At 48.1% G+C, this 16,925-nt stretch overlaps 2 protein-coding genes across 4 annotated transcripts in view; both read left to right on the plus strand.

Annotated features, from left to right (window-relative positions):
• The window catches only part of Cpsf3 (cleavage and polyadenylation specific factor 3), a 29,033-nt gene extending 17,361 nt beyond the window's left edge, over positions 1-11,672 (plus strand). The window contains exons 11-18 of one of the 2 annotated variants that reach the window (XM_021178914.1): positions 2,101-2,253; positions 3,731-3,839; positions 4,940-5,038; positions 5,831-5,925; positions 7,207-7,294; positions 9,313-9,382; positions 10,592-10,688; positions 11,472-11,672. In XM_021178914.1, coding sequence (XP_021034573.1) covers positions 2,101-2,253; positions 3,731-3,839; positions 4,940-5,038; positions 5,831-5,925; positions 7,207-7,294; positions 9,313-9,382; positions 10,592-10,688; positions 11,472-11,573 — 813 coding nt within the window. In that variant the 3' untranslated portion in view covers positions 11,574-11,672. Of the gene's footprint in view, positions 1-2,100; positions 2,268-3,730; positions 3,840-4,939; positions 5,039-5,830; positions 5,926-7,206; positions 7,295-9,312; positions 9,383-10,591; positions 10,689-11,471 lie in introns of those variants that run through there. The other variant, XM_029484888.1, reaches the window with a different exon arrangement.
• A 1,439-nt stretch (positions 11,673-13,111) lies between these two features.
• The window catches only part of Iah1 (isoamyl acetate hydrolyzing esterase 1 (putative)), a 7,514-nt gene continuing 3,700 nt past the window's right edge, over positions 13,112-16,925 (plus strand). Inside the window, exons 1-4 of one of the 2 annotated variants that reach the window (XM_021178583.2) lie at positions 13,112-13,262; positions 14,105-14,157; positions 14,630-14,778; positions 16,509-16,670. In XM_021178583.2, the coding sequence (XP_021034242.1) occupies positions 13,182-13,262; positions 14,105-14,157; positions 14,630-14,778; positions 16,509-16,670 (445 nt within the window). In that variant the 5' untranslated portion in view covers positions 13,112-13,181. The remainder of the gene's footprint in view (positions 13,263-14,104; positions 14,158-14,629; positions 14,779-16,508; positions 16,671-16,925) is intronic. The other variant, XM_021178584.2, reaches the window with a different exon arrangement.

A 16,925-nucleotide genomic window follows, 5' to 3' on the forward strand; every position in this document is an offset into this window, starting at 1 on the left:
AACTCAGAAATCCGCCTGCCTCTGCCTCCCAAGTGCTGGGATTAAAGGCGTGCGCCACCACGCCCGGCTTGTTTTTATTTTTAAGTATTATGAAAACAATAGTAATGAGCCAGTAAGCTAGCTCTGGGGAAAGGGGCTTGCCTCAAAAGCCCAAGGCCAGCCTTCAGCACATGTGTGGAGGTAGAAGGAGAACTGAGCAGAGCTGCACCTGACTTCCACGTGCATGCTGAGGTAATGCACGCGCGCGCGAGTGCATACACACATACTATACACTCACATGATGGTGATAATAATGAATAAAATAAGGCTGGTAAAAGTAACAGATATTTCCATGGATTGGAAGAGTTTTAAGCTGAAGAAAATTGGGTGCTTTTAATTGGAAATGGAACGAGTACCCATAAAAATAGATCAGACCCTCCCAGAGATCTGAAAACTTGCTTAAAGGAAATAGACTTTTGTTGGTGTCTTTTGTTTCTTTATCAAATATTTTTACTATGCCAAAAAATATACAGCTTGCAGTTACAACTTTCACCATTTTTAAGTATGGAATTCGGTGACATCGTGTACACTGATGTCCCGGCCACCCCCAGTCCAGGTTTCAGAACTTCCTGTAGCCCAGCAGACGCCTGTGCCCTGTTCTCCCTCCTGAGTGCCCCAGCTTCCCTCTCATTCCTGCTCTCAGTACTTGGAGTAAGCAGAATCCTGTGTTTTCAAGGTCTAGCCATGTATCTCCTGCGTACAGCTGAGCCTGTCTCCTGTCTATCCATCAGGCTGTTGATGCAGTCTGGTCACTGTGAGAGATATAGTGGCTGGTAGTGTCCTTACCTTTGGAGCACTTTCCAGTAGACTGGTCCTCCTATGTGTCTTCCCTCTGTACCTAGAGAACAGAGTCTTCATGGAGACACTCACTCCCCTCTTTAGCATCATATGTAGCCTGTATAATTGGAGCACAGTGTAGATCCCACCACGTTTCTGGTGTATAAGTGTGTGTTTCATGTGCTCTGCTATGCGTGTTTATTTCATGGATCTCTCCCTGTACTTGCAGGCCAGGTCAGGAAACAATTCTGCTTTCTCGGCTGCTGCTGCTTTGCCTTGGTGCTGTCTGGTGCTGTCTGTGCCTTGGGTTGGGACTTGCTGTTTACACTCTAGTAACCAGCACTGTTGACTGTAGCTGCACATGGAATTACAGTTGCAGTAGCCGTAGCCTGCTGTATCTGCTGCTTACAGAGTGTCTTATGCATGCCCCTGCTCACTCTTCACATAGACTTCTGTTAATGCACTGGGCAGCTGAAGTATTGGGTAGCTTAGTCAGGGCTACACAGTACACAGCAATGCTATGGTTAGTGTTGAGGCAGCTCAGACTGACCTTTCGCCCCAGTGAGACGAGCCTTTACCTTGAAATAATGCTTCCACAAGCCAGATAGAAGCTATCTATCTATGGTCTGTAGGCCAGGTGGGTGCTAGGTGCCTGCCACAGAAGGACAGAGACACTAAAGGCAGAGACTGACAGCACGTACTAGAGTGGTAGGCACCCCTAAAACATTGCATTTGGTTCTGAAGCATCTCTTTGCAGTTGCTTTAATAAACAAACTATCAGAAACCTGGAGAAAACTGGATGTTTTCTTAGCAAGAACAAAATAAAATGTGCATCTTAACCTGGAAGGGCCGTGAAGGCCATCTGGTTCAGCCTTTGATGTGAACATGGGAGCTAGAAATGACTGAGGCTGGAGTCCAGTTAGTGCTTAGAGCAGTCTCCTTGCTCTTTCAAAAAGTATGTGTGCCTAGGATCCAGACAGGAGAGTATGCCACACAAGTTTAAGGGGTGAAGTTTGGTTCTTAAAACCAGGAAGCTGGGTCTAATATGGTTCAAAGTGCCTCCTGTCCTTCAGAGGACATGTTTGATTCCAGCACACACACACACACACACACACACACAGACACACACACACACACACACACACACAAAAGTAGTCTTAAGCAGAAACATTCCTATGTTTCATTAGTTAAAGTTCTCTATTTTATGAATTAGCTAATATTCTTAAAGACATTTTTCACCATGGTGGAGTGTGTTTCTTTATACTATCACATCTTACTCTGCAGATTTTAGTCCATGGGGAACAGAATGAAATGGCCAGGCTGAAAGCAGCGCTGATCCGAGAATATGAAGATAATGACGAAGTTCACATCGAGGTTCACAATCCTCGGAACACAGAGGCCGTGACCCTGAACTTCAGGGGAGAGAAGCTCGCCAAGGTACAAGGCAGCAGGTGCTGACCCTGACTGTGCACTTTTCAGGGAGATAAGTTGAGATTGTGTGGTGTGAGTGTGTGGTGTGTGTCTATTTTGCCTGCATGTATGTTTATACACCATGTATGTGCCTGGTGCCTAAGGAGGTCAAGAGGGCATCAGATCCCCTGGAACTGGGGTTATAGATGGTTGTGCTCCATCACTCGGGTGCTGGGAATCAAACGTGGGTCCTCTGCAAGAGCAGCAAGTGGGGTCTTAGCTGTGCCATTGCTGTAGCCCCAGGAGAGTCTTGTAAGAGATGACCTTGGTGGCACATGTTTAGGATCCAAGTGTTGGGTGACTGAAATAGGAGGGTTGAGAGTTTGATGCCAGCCTGAGCCACAGTAGTGTGAAACCTGCCTCAGTTACTAGAAAGAAAAAAAAGCTGATAGACAGAAAGCCTTTCTTACAGAATCATAGGGACAGAAAGACCTTAGGACTTGGGGCGGGTGACCTTTGCTCCAGACAGGAGGGCTTCTGGGAGAGCTCTGCTGCTGGCAGACTGCAGTGGTCTGTTTCTTAGGACTGTAGAATTGGGCAATCAGTCAGAAACCTATAAGTGTGTTTCACAAACGCTAATAGTGGGGGGCGGGGGAGTAAAAGGGTTTTGGTTATGATTGAGGAGAGCTACCTACTGGGGGCTAGGCGTGGCTCAGTGGCTGAGTACCTGCCTAGCCACGGCCCCAGGAGCCATAGCACCACCAAAACCAAACCAAACTTTTTTTTTGGTTTTTTGAGACAGGGTTTCTCTGTATAGCTATAGCTGTCCTGGAACTCACTCTGTAGACCAGGCTGGCCTCGAACTCAGAAATCTGCCTGTCTCTGCCTCCCAAGTGCTGGGATTAAAGGCGTGTGCCACCACTGCCCAGCTCAAACTTTTTAAAGCATTAGCTCTGTTTATTTTCCTTAGTCACATCACCACATTGAGGTGTCTCTCTGGAGTAAAGCGGGCTCACCAACATTTCAGGAGAGTGTGCTGTGCCCTGTGAGGCCTGCATGGCTGCCGTCCCCACAGCTGCTCATGCACATCTGCACTAGGGCAGACAGAGCTTTGTCCCTGGGGGCTCACTGTTTGGCATGGAGAAAATTCCATGTGAGGATGGTGGGGTCAGCTAGACATAGTGGCACCTGCCTGGTATTCTAGCATATAGGAGATGGACACAGGAACAAGGGCAGGCTCTGCTATGTAGTGAGGTTTAGGCCACACCTGCCCTGCATAGCACTGTTAACAAAAAATAGTGGGTTTTGAATTTGTAAGTCCCCCCCACCCCCACCCCCGAGTGGTTGAAAGTGTCCTTACAGAACTTGGTGTTCAGAAGTGCTATTCTCTGTCGCATAACTAATATACTCCCCAGTGGGATGGAACCCCCTCCACACCCCCAGCTCTCTGTGTGATGGCAGCCTGAGCCTCTGCTTTGACACCTCTCTCTTCTGTTTTCACTAGGTCATGGGCTTTTTGGCAGACAAGAAACCAGAACAGGGCCAGCGGGTCTCTGGAATTCTTGTTAAAAGAAACTTTAATTACCACATACTCTCTCCCTGTGACCTCTCCAGTAAGTACCCTATTTCCTCTGGAATGCGATCTGAGCTTAGCACAGAAGGAACGTCTGTCAAAAGTGCTCAGTCTAGTGGTGTGGGGAGGGTGTGTATATGTGTGTGTGTCTGTCGGTGTTGTTGTGTGCTGCTTAATTGAGAGTATTTTGTGAAGGAAAGGGGTCACAGCATACTTAGAAACTTACCTGTGAGATAAGCCCCCATTCAGCCATCGTATCTTATACAAATAAATGTACATGCTGGGTTTTGTGGTTTTGGGGTTTTTTTAACTAACTCTTTAAAAAACATTTATTTTTAAAAGATTCTTACTGTTTTTAATTGTGGGTGCACACATGCTGGTGCCTTCAGAGGCCAGAGGGGTCGAAACCCAGTACAGTGCTGGGTGCTGGGAACCAAACTTGGATCCTCTGCAAGGGCAGCATGTGCTCAGAACTGCTGACCTCTCCAGCCTCTGGGAACTCACACTCCTCGGCCAGGGTCCAGGCCGATGCTGGACCCTGAAGAGTTTCTAAACCCAGTCCTGGCCACCCATATGCCAGTCTAAAGAGGGGGCAGTGTTAGGAAGTGCTGGTCCTGGTGTGTTTCTGTCTGCAGCAACAGTGAAGGAGAGACTTTCCTGGAGAGTTGGGAAGTACCTTTCAAGTCAGGAGCACTGGTGCCTGGTAGATAGTGAGGGTTATAGAGAGACACTGGGCAGAAAGGAAGGCGGGGACAGCTGACAGACTGGCTTGGAGCTGTCCAAGGATTACCGGCATTTTGCTGTGTCCAGACTGCATTAACTGGGGTAGCATGAGGTAGACTGGGAACATGCCGCAGCCTGTCAGCTGTGGCCCACATGGGCTACATCCTGCTGGGTCTGGGATGGGTTCTGCATCTGCTGCTTTTTTTGGACCTTGCTATGTGTTTCTGCAAGGTGTCTTTTGTGTGGTTATTGTTTCTTTCTTGGTTTGGGTTCTGAGCCATTGTCTCACTTTGTAGCCACACTGGCCCCAGTTTCAGACTCCTCCTTGCCTCTGACTCCTGCGTGCTCGAATTGTGTGTTTCGCCACACCCAGCTGGTCGGTTTCCTAGAGTGTGTTTATTCCAGTTGTCTTTTCAGATTACACTGACCTGGCCATGAGCACTGTGAAACAGACCCAGGCCATCCCGTACACGGGGCCCTTTTACCTGCTCTACTACCAGCTCCAGAAATTGACAGGTATGTTGACTGAAATTTATCTAATTGTGTTTTTTATTAAGAAGTTTTTATATGTAAGAAGCAATGTTACTTCATTGTAATGATTGTCTCAGAATTCTATGTGCACACTACATTTTTATCCCTTAAAGTTAAATCTTTAAAAATATTCTCAATTTTTTAAAAAATCCTATAATAGCTTTGATCACTTCCTGTTCTAAGAATATCAGTGCTTAACCATTCTAGTTAACTATACCTAAAATTTTATTTATTGTGTCCTTTGTTCCTCCAGTATCGGAACTTACTGGCTTGGAAAGGTCTCAGTGGGAGCCTAAGTCTGTGTCGCCCTTTCTCTCCCTTTTAAATGGAAGGGTTCTGTCTTTCCCCGCCTGGGGGTGTGGGCTCCCCGAGGAGACAGGGACACCCCAGATGCTGATGTGCTTGCTGCTGCTGAGCCCTGCACAGCCTCTTGAGAACTAGTGAGTCTTCAGCACCTGGACTTCCCTCCCTGTGTGATGATCAGACTCAGGGTGGAGGTGGTGAGTTGTCCCATGAGGCTCATATAAAGCTGAGGTGCTATAGAGACCCATCTCTCCGGCTGCTGACGAGGGTGTGGGTGCCTGAGATAGATGTATGGGTAGGAGTTTATGTACTGCATCGTCTCCAGTTGCTATAAGCAGTTAACAAAAAGCATAACCATCAAATATTAACAGTTTTCTCACTCACAGGTGCTCTACTTTAACTACCTCTATAAAAACAAATGACTCTTATTTAAAGTCTGTAGGAAAAGCATATGGATCTTGTAACTTTTTCCAGGTGATGTAGAAGAATTAGAAATTCAAGAAAAGCCTGCTCTGAAGGTGTTCAAGAGCATCACTGTGGTGCAGGAGCCGGGCATGGTGGTTCTGGAGGTGAGGCCAAGCCGCCGACTCACAGCGGGGAGGGCTTCAGTAAGCCAGTGTGGGCACAGAGCAACGTGGTTGCTGGGATTCCAGGATGCCGCTGGTTTGAAGAGGGGAGTTCACAGGCACAACCCTCAATAAAACCGCAGGCAACTAAGACATTCTGGGAGCTGGAGACACAGTCTTCCCCGGGGAAAGTCCCCTGATTGGTTTTCCAATACCAGTAGTCAGCCCTGAAATCATATACATGCTGAGCAGGATTTATTTATATAGCCAGGGAAAAAATAATAGCAACAAAGTTAAACAGGCCATGAATGAGAGAGGGTAGGTGGTAGGGTGGCTAACATGGGAGAGGTTGGAGTGAAGAAAGGGAAAAGAGGATGATGTCATTAGAGGATTTGTTTTTGTTTTTGGTTTTTTGGTTTTTTGAGACACAGTTTCTCTGTGTAGTCCCGGCTGGAACTCACTCTGTAGAGCAGGCTGGCCTTGAACTCAGAAATCCGCCTGCCTCTGCCTCCTGAGTGCCGGGATTAAAGATGTGCACCATCACGCCCGGCAATTTCTTTTTTTTTTTTTTTTTAAGAGTTTTTAAAAAAAAAAGCCAGGGGTGGTGGCGCACGCCTTTAATTCCAGCACTCGGGAGGCAGAGGCATGAGGATTTTTGAGTTCGAGGACAGCCAGGGCTATATAGAGAAACCCTGTCTCGAAAGAAAAATAAAGCAATTGTATTCTTTTCTTTAAAACAAACATTACCAAGGCTGGAAGGATGGTTCAGCAGTGAAGAACACTGACTGCTTTTCCAGAGGACCCACGTTCAATCCGAGCACCCACGTGCCCACTCTAAACCATAACTTCAGTTCTACATCATCCAACACCCTCTTGTGACCCATGGGGCACAGGCTGACAAAGTAGTCATACCCAAGTGGGGGGTGGGGGTGGGGTCTTTGGTCATGTGATACACGGAGTACTTCACCCTCATGTCCTACTCTCTGTGCTCCCGACAAAGAGCTTCAGACTCGGAGTTTGCGAACATTCCCAGCAGTTATGTCCCTCCCATGTGGGACTTTGGGGTCAGTTTTCTTGGGAAAATTCAGTGGTAATGCATGGAAAACCTTTTGCCACAAAGATGGTGCTTAGGTGTCTTTTTGCTGATTAAGAGGAAATTAAAGCAGTCTCCTTACCGAGAGACAGTCGTTGCAGGCAAAGCTCCCCTCGGCCTGGTGGCCTGAGAGGCAGAGCTCCCAGCAGTGTGGCCGCATCATCCCTTCCTGATTTCATCTTTCTTTGTAGTGGCTGGCGAACCCCTCTAACGACATGTATGCAGACACAGTGACCACCGTGATATTGGAAGTTCAGTCGAATCCAAAAATAAGGAAAGGTACAGACTCGCTCATACTCACCCATCCATCTCTTCCATCTCTTCTTTGAACTCAGTGGCGCTCTAAGTAGAACTAAGTTCTCCTGGTGTTCTAGTGTGCGGTTTTGAGGTGTGCACACAAGAGTGCAGATCTGACTCACCATCCTTACGGGAGGAATCTGGTCACGGTCCCACAAAGGTTACCCTGCTCCTAAAACACTGTCTACAGGGATGCTGAGCTGGCCTCTCTGTCAGGAAGATTGCAATCCTCGTGTTCAAAGGGAGCTACTGAGTAGAATAGGAGCCCCAAGCAGAGTGCTTGTGCTGGGGTTGGCAGCTTGACCTGTGGCTGCACAGTGAACTACAGTGTACGTCTCCAGATGTGCCACCAGGCAAGGGACCACCCTGATGTATTCTGGGAGATGCCTCCCTCAATGGACCCCTCACATGATGTCAGAGCCTGTTCAATGTAGATTTGTTCCCGTCTCGGGGACATACAGTGGGCAAGAAAGTGGATCTGGTCACTTCCTAAGCCTTGCTATGTTGGCTACTCTGCCACATGAATGAACAGGACACATCCAAATCCTCTGTCACGTGAATAAACAGGCCTGCTATGTCGGAATCGTCACTTCAGCCTCTGCTGAGCATTTGGGTTGTGAGGAACAGCGATGTAAGGCTTTGCTGGTTTGGCCCATCCTTACCTTCAGCCCTGTAACCAGTGCTGCTCTTGCTCTTTGTGCTCTGTGTGGCTGATGTGTCTCAATGCTGAGAGCGCTCACTTGATGTGATTCCAGCCCTGGGAACCATCCCCAACACTAAGAAAGCTTCGGCCAAGCGTGGTACTGTACACCTGTCTTCCTAGCACTTGACAGGAAAGAGAAGGAGGAGGAGTTAAAGGCCAGCCTCAGCTACATAGTTTGGGGCCAGCCTGGACTTGACAAGAGACCCTGTCTCATAGAATCAGAAACCAAAACCAGTAAAAATCTGGGTATGGTAGCACTTTCCTGTTATCTCAGCACTTGAGAGGCAGAGGAAAGATGGTCTCTGCAAGTGTGAGGCCAACCTGGATCTTTATAGGAAGACATCGCCCCGGGAAACGGAGTTTGTGTGTGTGGGCACTGACTTCACAGGTCCTGAGTAGGGAGAGCTAGATGGTAACTCTGTCCACCGTCTGGGGCAGCAAAGACCATGAATGGTGCTGGTATTAGCCAGGGAGGTATATATGGGTGTGCCAGGTTGACCTAACTCTAAATTAAAGGTCTTTTGACCACCAAGTTGTGTATTTCTTGGAGTTAAAAAAATAACTAATTAGCTGGGCGTGATGGCACACCCCTTTAATCCCAGCACTTGGAAGGCAGAGACAGGTGAATCTCTCGAGTTCGAGGCAAGCCTGGTCTACAGAGTGGGTTCCAGGACAGCCAGGGCTGCACAGAGAAACCCTGCCTTGAAAAACAAAAAACAAAAACAAAAACAAAACCCTAATTATTACTAGGGAGACAGCTTTAAGTATATATATTTACTTCTGTGTATGTGTACAAGCGCAGCTGTAGAGACCACAGTGGTTAGATCCCCTGGAGCTGGAGTTGGAGGTAGTTGTGAGCGGCCCCATGTGGGTGCTGAGAGCAGAACTCTGCAAGAGCAAAAGTCGTCTTAGCCACTGAGCTGTCAATCTCTCCAGCCCCTGAAGCATTGATTTTTATTAAAACATTCATCAGCAGATGATATATCAGAGGATGTTAAATGAACATAACATTTAGATTCGAAAGAGATCTTTGAGCTCAAGTATGTGCTCTGAAATTGTTGAACCTATAACTTTGCTCACCTCTCCTGAGAATGGAAGTTTGAGAAATATAAGAAGCAAAAGTGGACTGTAAGATCAAAGGACATGAAATAACACAGTGCACATGAATGTGCCGTAGTGGGCAAGGTAGCTTATCACATGCTTTTACTGGAAGTTGCTTCATGCCTCCGGAACTGCTCTGGTAACCTGTGTGGTGACTGTAAATGGGAATGTGGAGGCTGACCTGTCTGTCTTCCAGGTGCAGTGCAGAAGGTCTCTAAGAAGCTAGAGATGCACGTTTACAGCAAGAGGCTGGAGGTCATGCTCCAGTAAGTAAGGAGCCAGGGGTGGGGGGAGCGGCTGTGTGAGTGGAGAGTTGGAGGACTCACAGTGTGTCCCTGTGCTGCCCCCTCACCCCTGTACCAAGTCATGTCCAAGTTCACACTGTATTAGCACCAAGTGCCGGTGCCCTGCCTAACTGGAAGCTTTTCCAAGCAGTCTTAGGAAAGCTCTTAATAGCAGATGGCTAACTTAGTTTTGCACCTAACAGTGCTGATCTCTCATTTGCTTGTTGTATAAATGAATAACTTATTTTTTCATTATGGACAATTGCATGCAAAAGACAGAGGGAAGAAAGATACATTTTGCCATATGGTTTCAGAGGGCTCTGCCATAGCCAGGTAGCCTTGGCTTTGGCCTGACATGGAGAATAGCATCATGGTGGTGGGACTGTGTAGTAGAGGAGGAAACTCACATATATATTCTGTGCTTCAGAGTCACGGGCTGTGCCCATCAGAGTCACAGGCTGGACCCATCAGCCACGCTCTCAGTGACCAGCTTCTTCACCTAGGCTAGCATCCTGCTTGCCAGTGCAGTAGCAGCAATGCCAGCGTGTTGTGAGTCTGTCAGATTAGGGATCAGTGCATTAACTCAGAGCCCATCAGCTGGTCGCCAAGCCCATAACATTGAGCCTCTGGGGGCGTAAGTTCAAACCCTGACAAAGGCTGCTTCTGCCTTAAGATCGAAAGTAACCTAATTAGACATCTTAGTGTTCAGAAGGTTTTTTTGTTACTTACATTTTTCTAAAATTTCATACTGAAATTTTAATAAATTTTAATAATGGCTTTTTGTTGGTTTTCTGTTTTGTTTCATGTTTTAAGAGATCATTTCACTGTATTGCCCTAGTTAATCCCAAACTGGAGGGTCACAGTGCAAGCATATTGTAGCTGCATAGAAATTGGTGGCCATTCTAGGCAACGTAGTGAGACCCTATCTCAGAATAGGCTGTGGGGTGTGCCATGTCTCTGCCTAATGTGTGCGAGGCCCCAAGCTTAATCCTCAGTATTAAATTAAAAACAATAGCAAAACCAGTGGGGCACTCTCCTGGGTCGAGCTGTTTTAGTTGTTGTAGTAAATCGATGTCTCCTGGGCAGCTAAAAGCATCCTAACTTGGATGAGTTAGAGAAGGACTTGGACCTCCTCCCCAAACAGGTGAAGTTGAACTTTCCCAGTAATGCCGAATTTCTGTTCACTTAAAGGGACATATTTGGAGAAGACTGTGTCAGTGTGAAAGATGACTCCGTCCTCAGTGTCACAGTGGACGGGAAAACAGCAAATATTAATCTGGAGACTCGGGTACGTAGCTATCCATGTATGTCAAGACATTTGAGGAGTAGGGTGATGATAGGAATAAGACTGCAGCCCTGGCAGTTAGATGGAGCAGCTTGGTGGCTCAGATGGTAAGTGCCTTAGTGGAACGAAGCCTCGGGTCTTATAAGATAGGTTCTTATCCTGTAGTCCAGGCTGGCCTTAGCCTCACCATTGCTGGAGTATCCGGCAGTCATCACTACACCAGCTTTAAAAAAGTAACACTATAGTCCAGGCTGGCCTGGAACTGTGACCTGTAGCAGGGCTGTACCACATGAGCTGCTCTAAGCTCGGTGGGTAATGTAACGCATGTCTGTAAGCCACTGCTCAGGAAGCTGAGGCAGAAGATCCCCAGCTCCAGCCTAGCCTGGGCTAGAACAAGAGTGGAGTACAGTGTGTACAGTGAGACTAACAGTTTAAATCAGCAGCCGCAAGGCAGTGGCCGTTGGATAGTTAAAGTCAAATTCACACCCAGCGGTGAACGATTCACCAAGTCCATGGCTGGCTCAGTAATTCATGTTACATGGGCTCACTTGCATGGCCATCAAGAACTGAACAGAGGTGGGGGCTTTCTTTGGTCCAAAGCTCTAGGCACCCCCTCACCACCCCCACCCCCACCCTTAGCTCTCCAGTCACTGTGTTGACAGAGATACTGCAGGTGACAGGAGGGTGAGTCTGTGGCTCACATCCTGGCAATCAGCCTCCAGGGCTTAGAGTGCTCATTTTCATCCAGGGGATAATTCTAGGCTGAAGTTAGCGCTTTATTTTCAGGCTGTAGAATGTGAAGAAGGAAGTGAAGATGATGAATCCCTCCGAGAAATGGTGGAACTGGCCGCCCAGAGACTATACGAGGCCCTGACACCGGTGCACTGACAGTCTTGCCTCCCAGACTCCCAGACTTTTTTACACTCTTGGCTTTAACTTCTGTTCTTCAAATAAAATAACCTTAGTTTCTCCGGGGGTGCCTGTTTACTTTTGCATCAGATGGCTTGACTGTTGCTGGACCACCAACTGATTGGTCCATCATTCTCCAGCTAATCCTCAAAGGAGCTACTTCTTCTTGAGCACAGCACTGAGTCGGCCTCCAGGCACTTTCCGTAGTGTGTGCTGAAATCTTTTCTGATCTCCTAGCAGCTGAGTCCATCTGTCTTCCGCTGGTCTCTACTGGCAAATCTGTGTTTTAAGTTGAATGTGAATGTTGTGCCACAGCTTTGAAACCCCTGTTCTCCACACCCTTACCCAATTCTAAAACCACCACTTTTAGGACTCATTTGTTATGGGATCTACATGTTCAATTCAGATGTAGTGTGAGTTAGTTCATTAGTCTGGTTTTCTAAAGCACATAAAATTCAGACAAAGGAGAAAGTGGATGGAGCTCAGTGATGTTTCTCTGATGTTAAAATTAGCCAGTTCAAGCCAGATTCAAGTACATAAAAACGCAGCTTTGTTAGACCATCAAGTTCCCTGGTCCCAGGGCTGTCAAGATGGCTCAGCAGGTAAGACCACTTACTGCTCTTCTGAAGGTCTGAGTTCAAATCCCAGCAACCACATGGTGGCTTACAACCACCCGTAATGAGATCTGCTGTCTGAAGATGGCTACAGTGTACTTACATATAATAATAAATAAGTAGCTGGACCAGAGCAAGCAGAAGTCCTAAATTCAATTCCCAACAATCACAACCATCTGAACAGCGTACTCATATACATAAAATAAACAAACCTTAAAAAAAAAGTTCATTGACTACTACAGAAGAGCCCAGCCCCTGTGCTGGACCGTCCAGGGTTGGGGGCAGGGTACCAGGTAGGGACCGAGCAGCGATGCTGAAAGAACCTGGAGGCCAGGTCTGCTATGTAAAATAGCAGCACTTCAGTTCCTTGTAGGGATTGTCACCCTTCTCAAGGGAGTGCTTCTCCCTCAGAGCACACTATCAAAGCGCCCATGTAGCCTGTCTTGTCTCCCCTCTTAGGTGTGTAAACACTCTGGTGCTTTGCTAACAGTGTAAATCTGATTTCCTTAAAATGAAATTTCTATAAAACAGCCAAATTCCCATGTCTTTGGCCTATACCAAAAGCCTAGGGCCCCCATAACATACAAAAATTTATTACATATCCTTTTAATTGTTGAGGCATGATACCGTGAAGTCAGGCGGTCTACAGTGAGGGTCCCTAGAGAGCTCTATCTTTTACCGTGCCCATCAAGTTCAGTACTGGAAGAGGAAATCCTCCACTTGGGCGTAGCCAAAAATGGACGAGTGCTCCTGCTAAAAACGAAATTTCCAAGCACCACAGCTATCCCCAGTCTCGGAGAGGCGGGGTTGGGGTGAACCGGTGGCAGGACTCACCGGGCCGGGACACTCTCGCTGCAGGAGACCTGAGTGCAGAGCGGCTGGATCCGGGCTCACCCCGCCCACGGCTAGCTCCGCCCACGGCGCGAGGCTCCTCCACATCCGGTGCAGACCTGCGGGTTTTGGGCTTTCTACCATGTCGCTGTGCGAGCGAGCTGCTAGCGGGAGCGCCCTGCTCTGGCCTCGCGTGTTGCTCTTCGGGGACTCCATCACGCAGGTACCCGCCGCACCCTCGGCTGCATCCGCGTGCGTGTCGGGGCAGTCCAGGCGCCGTTCCCCCCCACCCCCACCCCACCGTGCTCCGCGAGCCGGTACGGATCCCGAGCTGTTCGACTCCCCCGGACCCTGGATGGCCCGGTGCGCGTCGGGGTGCACGGGAGCTTAAAGGGTTCGCCTTCGCTGCCTGCAACCTCCTGCGGGTCCTTCACCGAAGCTACTTTGAACTTTGAACCGGCTAGTTCTCTCCTCTCTTCCTCAAGCGGCTTAGGTCCAGTACCAAACAATGCTTTCAACAGCATGAAAAAGTAACCCTATCTGAGAACATATAGTTCCCGATTGGGGAAATAATTCAAGATGCCTTCCTTCAGGGAGATTAAAAAAAAAAAAAAAAAGCCGCTTCTCCACGGTTTACTCATACGCGGGCTTGGCTTTCCCTAGTAATTGGCAACATTGTTTTTAGATATCGGGCATTAAGTTTTTGTGGGTGGGCGAGTTGGCGCAACACTGCTGGAGGATTGCCTTGACTGTCAGGGAAATCAAGAGCATAGGCTTCCTTAGTTTTCAGCTGTGGAGAAATGGGATAACATTATGTCAGCTGACTCAACGTAGTTGAGCTTTCTGCTGTTCAGATAACGAATGTCTCTAATGTTAAGTCACAGTAAAACCCTCTCATGTCCAGAGAGTTTCCAAGTGAAGCCACAGTAATTCCCAAAATACCTTCCCAAGCAAGGAAGGCAAGAAGCCTGGGAGTGTCTAAACGGAGTCTGCATCTAACGGGCCTGGCCCACCACCATGCCATGGTGTATAGCTGTGTGGGTAGTAACAGACTTCTTTCTTCAGTTTTCTTTCCAGCAGGGTGGATGGGGCGCGTTGCTGGCTGACAGACTAGTCAGGTAAGAACAGTTCCTAGATTGTACTTGGCTACTTTCTGGTGGGAAGCATAGTCAGAGAGTGAATGATGGAGGCTTTTATCTGCTAGCTTCCCCTCCTGGATACATGTTAAAGGAAAGGAACTCAGGTTCAACAAAATGGAGTTTCTACCACATGAGAACCAGCAGCACTTGTATTGGCTGCTCTGCCTTCCCGGAACCTTCTAAACCAGCCTGTTAGTGGCTTCCTAACGTTCTGTACCCGTTTGGTTAACGTCTGTCAGAAAGTCCATTTTAGATGTACGTATCTGAGTCACCACTAAAAGGTATAGAATTAGACCCTTGTATGGAATTCATATCTCATTGAGGGACATGAGGAGTCTGGGCAGGGTGAGCATTCCCATAAGGCTCACACAACACGGGTTACTATGGCCAGCTCCCAGGACTAGGTTATACCCTTAGCTCATAACCCATCTTTTTAACCAATTTCTTTCAGAAAGTGTGATGTTCTGAATCGTGGATTTTCAGGTTATAATACCAGATGGGCCAAGATTATCCTCCCAAGACTTATCAGGAAAGGGCCTGGGATGGAAAACCCAGTGGCCATTACAATCTTCTTTGGTGCCAATGACTCTTCACTCAAAGGTAAGGACATCCCTAAATCACTTTTGGCTTGCCTGGACTCAAACAAATACATGTTTATATTACTCTCCCACCAGACTGCTTCTGTACCTCCCAGTAGAAAGTTTTCCAGAGAACTGTTCCTGGGGCTCCCTCACCTGTGTGGGTTTCTTTGGGCTTTGATGTGGTCAGATCTGGCTCAGGTACTCTAGGGCTCATTTCCCATATGACCGCCTCCTTGAACTCAAGTACTTTTCCTTGTCTGTTCCTGCCCTCTAAGTCCTCAGCTGATACAGTTGGCAGCAGAGGGCTTGCTTCTGGGACATGCGCCCCCTGGTGACAGAGGAGGGTCCTTTTTTGTTAGTTTTGTTTGTTTGGTTTGGTTTTTTGAGACATGATCTCCTGTAGCACAGGCTGGCCTCAAACTCACTAAGTAACTAAGGCTAGTTGATCCTTCTGCCTCTACCTCTCAAGTGATGGGAGACAGGTGTGTGACCCACAACCTGACCTGTTGCTGGTTTTGTGGGGTTTTTTGGTGTTGGCTCCTGAAATCACAAATGATTATGGAGAAAGACTGGCCAGGATGGTTCACGGGTAACTTTGCTTTTTACTTCGTGTGCTTCGCACGGAGTCTGCGGAGAGCCTAGTGCTTGTGTGCCAGCCTGACTGGCAGCAAGCCTGATGAGCGACTTTACACACTTGATTGTTTTTCACAGCTAGCTTAAGAGGCAGACCTGCCATTACCTCAGCTTCCAGTGAGGACACTGTGAGCTTCAAAGGGTTAAAGCCACTGTCAGTGAAGGTAGGCAGTCTTACATCATAGCCTACACATCAGCCTTACGGATGATGGGGAACCCAGAGAAAAGACCTGGACACTCAAATTCTCCTAGCCAGCCTCCGAGGCCTGAGCTGGGAGCCACACAAGTAAATGGGCTACAGAGGAAGGCGTCTTTTCTTTGTGTCTCGGAACTCAACAGTTCCTCAGTGACACTAAATATAATCCTGCCTGGGTGTGGTGGCACACACTGTGGTCTTAGCCTGGGGAGGCGGAGACAGAAGAATCGCTGCATGCTCTGGGTCAGCCTGTCTTCAAAACACAAAGGCCAGGCTGGAGAGATGGCCCAATGGGTAAGAGCACTGACAGCTCTTCCGAAGGTCCTGAGCTCAAATTCCCAGCAACCACATGGTGGCTCACAACCATCCGTAATGAGATCTGACGCCCTCTTCTGGAGTGTCTGAAGACAGCTACGGTGTACTTAGATATAATAAATAAATCTTTGGGCAGAGAGAACAGGGAGGGGCAAGGGGAGGAGGAAAGGGAGAGGGAGAGGGAGAGGGAGAGAGAGAACAGAGGCCTAGAGAGAGAGAGAGAGAGAGAGAGAGGAGAGGAGAGAGGCCTAGGAATATCATAGGGATATCACACAGTGGATCGAGTGCTTGCCTGTCGTGTTCACTTCCCTTCCCAGTCTGACATAAAACTAAAGCTAAGTGTGGGTGTGTAGGCTTTTAATCCCAGCACTTGGGAGGCCAGGGCAAGGGCAGGAGGATCTCTGAGTTCCAGGCCAGCCTGGTCTACATAGCAAGTTCCAAGCTCTCTGGGCTATAGTAAGACCCTGTCTTGGCTATATAGTGAATTTAGAACCTGCCTGGGCTATGAGAGACTGTCTCAGAAAGGAAAAAATAAACAAAAGTATACTCGTCGTGTTTGCCGTTGTTTCTATAAACCGTGAGACTGAGATGCATGTCTTGAACAGATGAGAACCCCAAGCAGCACGTCCCCTTGGATGAGTACAGTGCGAACCTGAGGGACATGGTGCAGTACCTGAGGTCTGTGGACGTCCCCAGGGAGCGGGTTATCCTTATCACGCCACCCCCGCTCTGCGAAGCCGCCTGGGAGAAGGAGTGCGTCCTGAAGGGTGAGGAGCAGGCCTTGGCCTGTCAGAGCTGAGGGTGGGCACCGCAGCTGAGGTGGGGGCGCTGAGGGCCTCCACTCGATGGAGGGACCTGTCCCATTTTCAGTCAAGTGAGAACCAAGTCTTTCTCTAGAGCAGTGGTTCTCAACCTTCCTAATGCTGCAGCCCTTTCATACAGTCATGTTGTGCTGACCTCCAGCCAGAAAAGTATTTCATTGCTACTTCATAGCTGCAATTTTGCTACTCTTTTTTTTTTTT

Source organism: Mus caroli, chromosome 12, assembly GCF_900094665.2.
Source record: "Mus caroli chromosome 12, CAROLI_EIJ_v1.1, whole genome shotgun sequence".
NCBI lineage: Eukaryota > Metazoa > Chordata > Mammalia > Rodentia > Muridae > Mus > Mus caroli.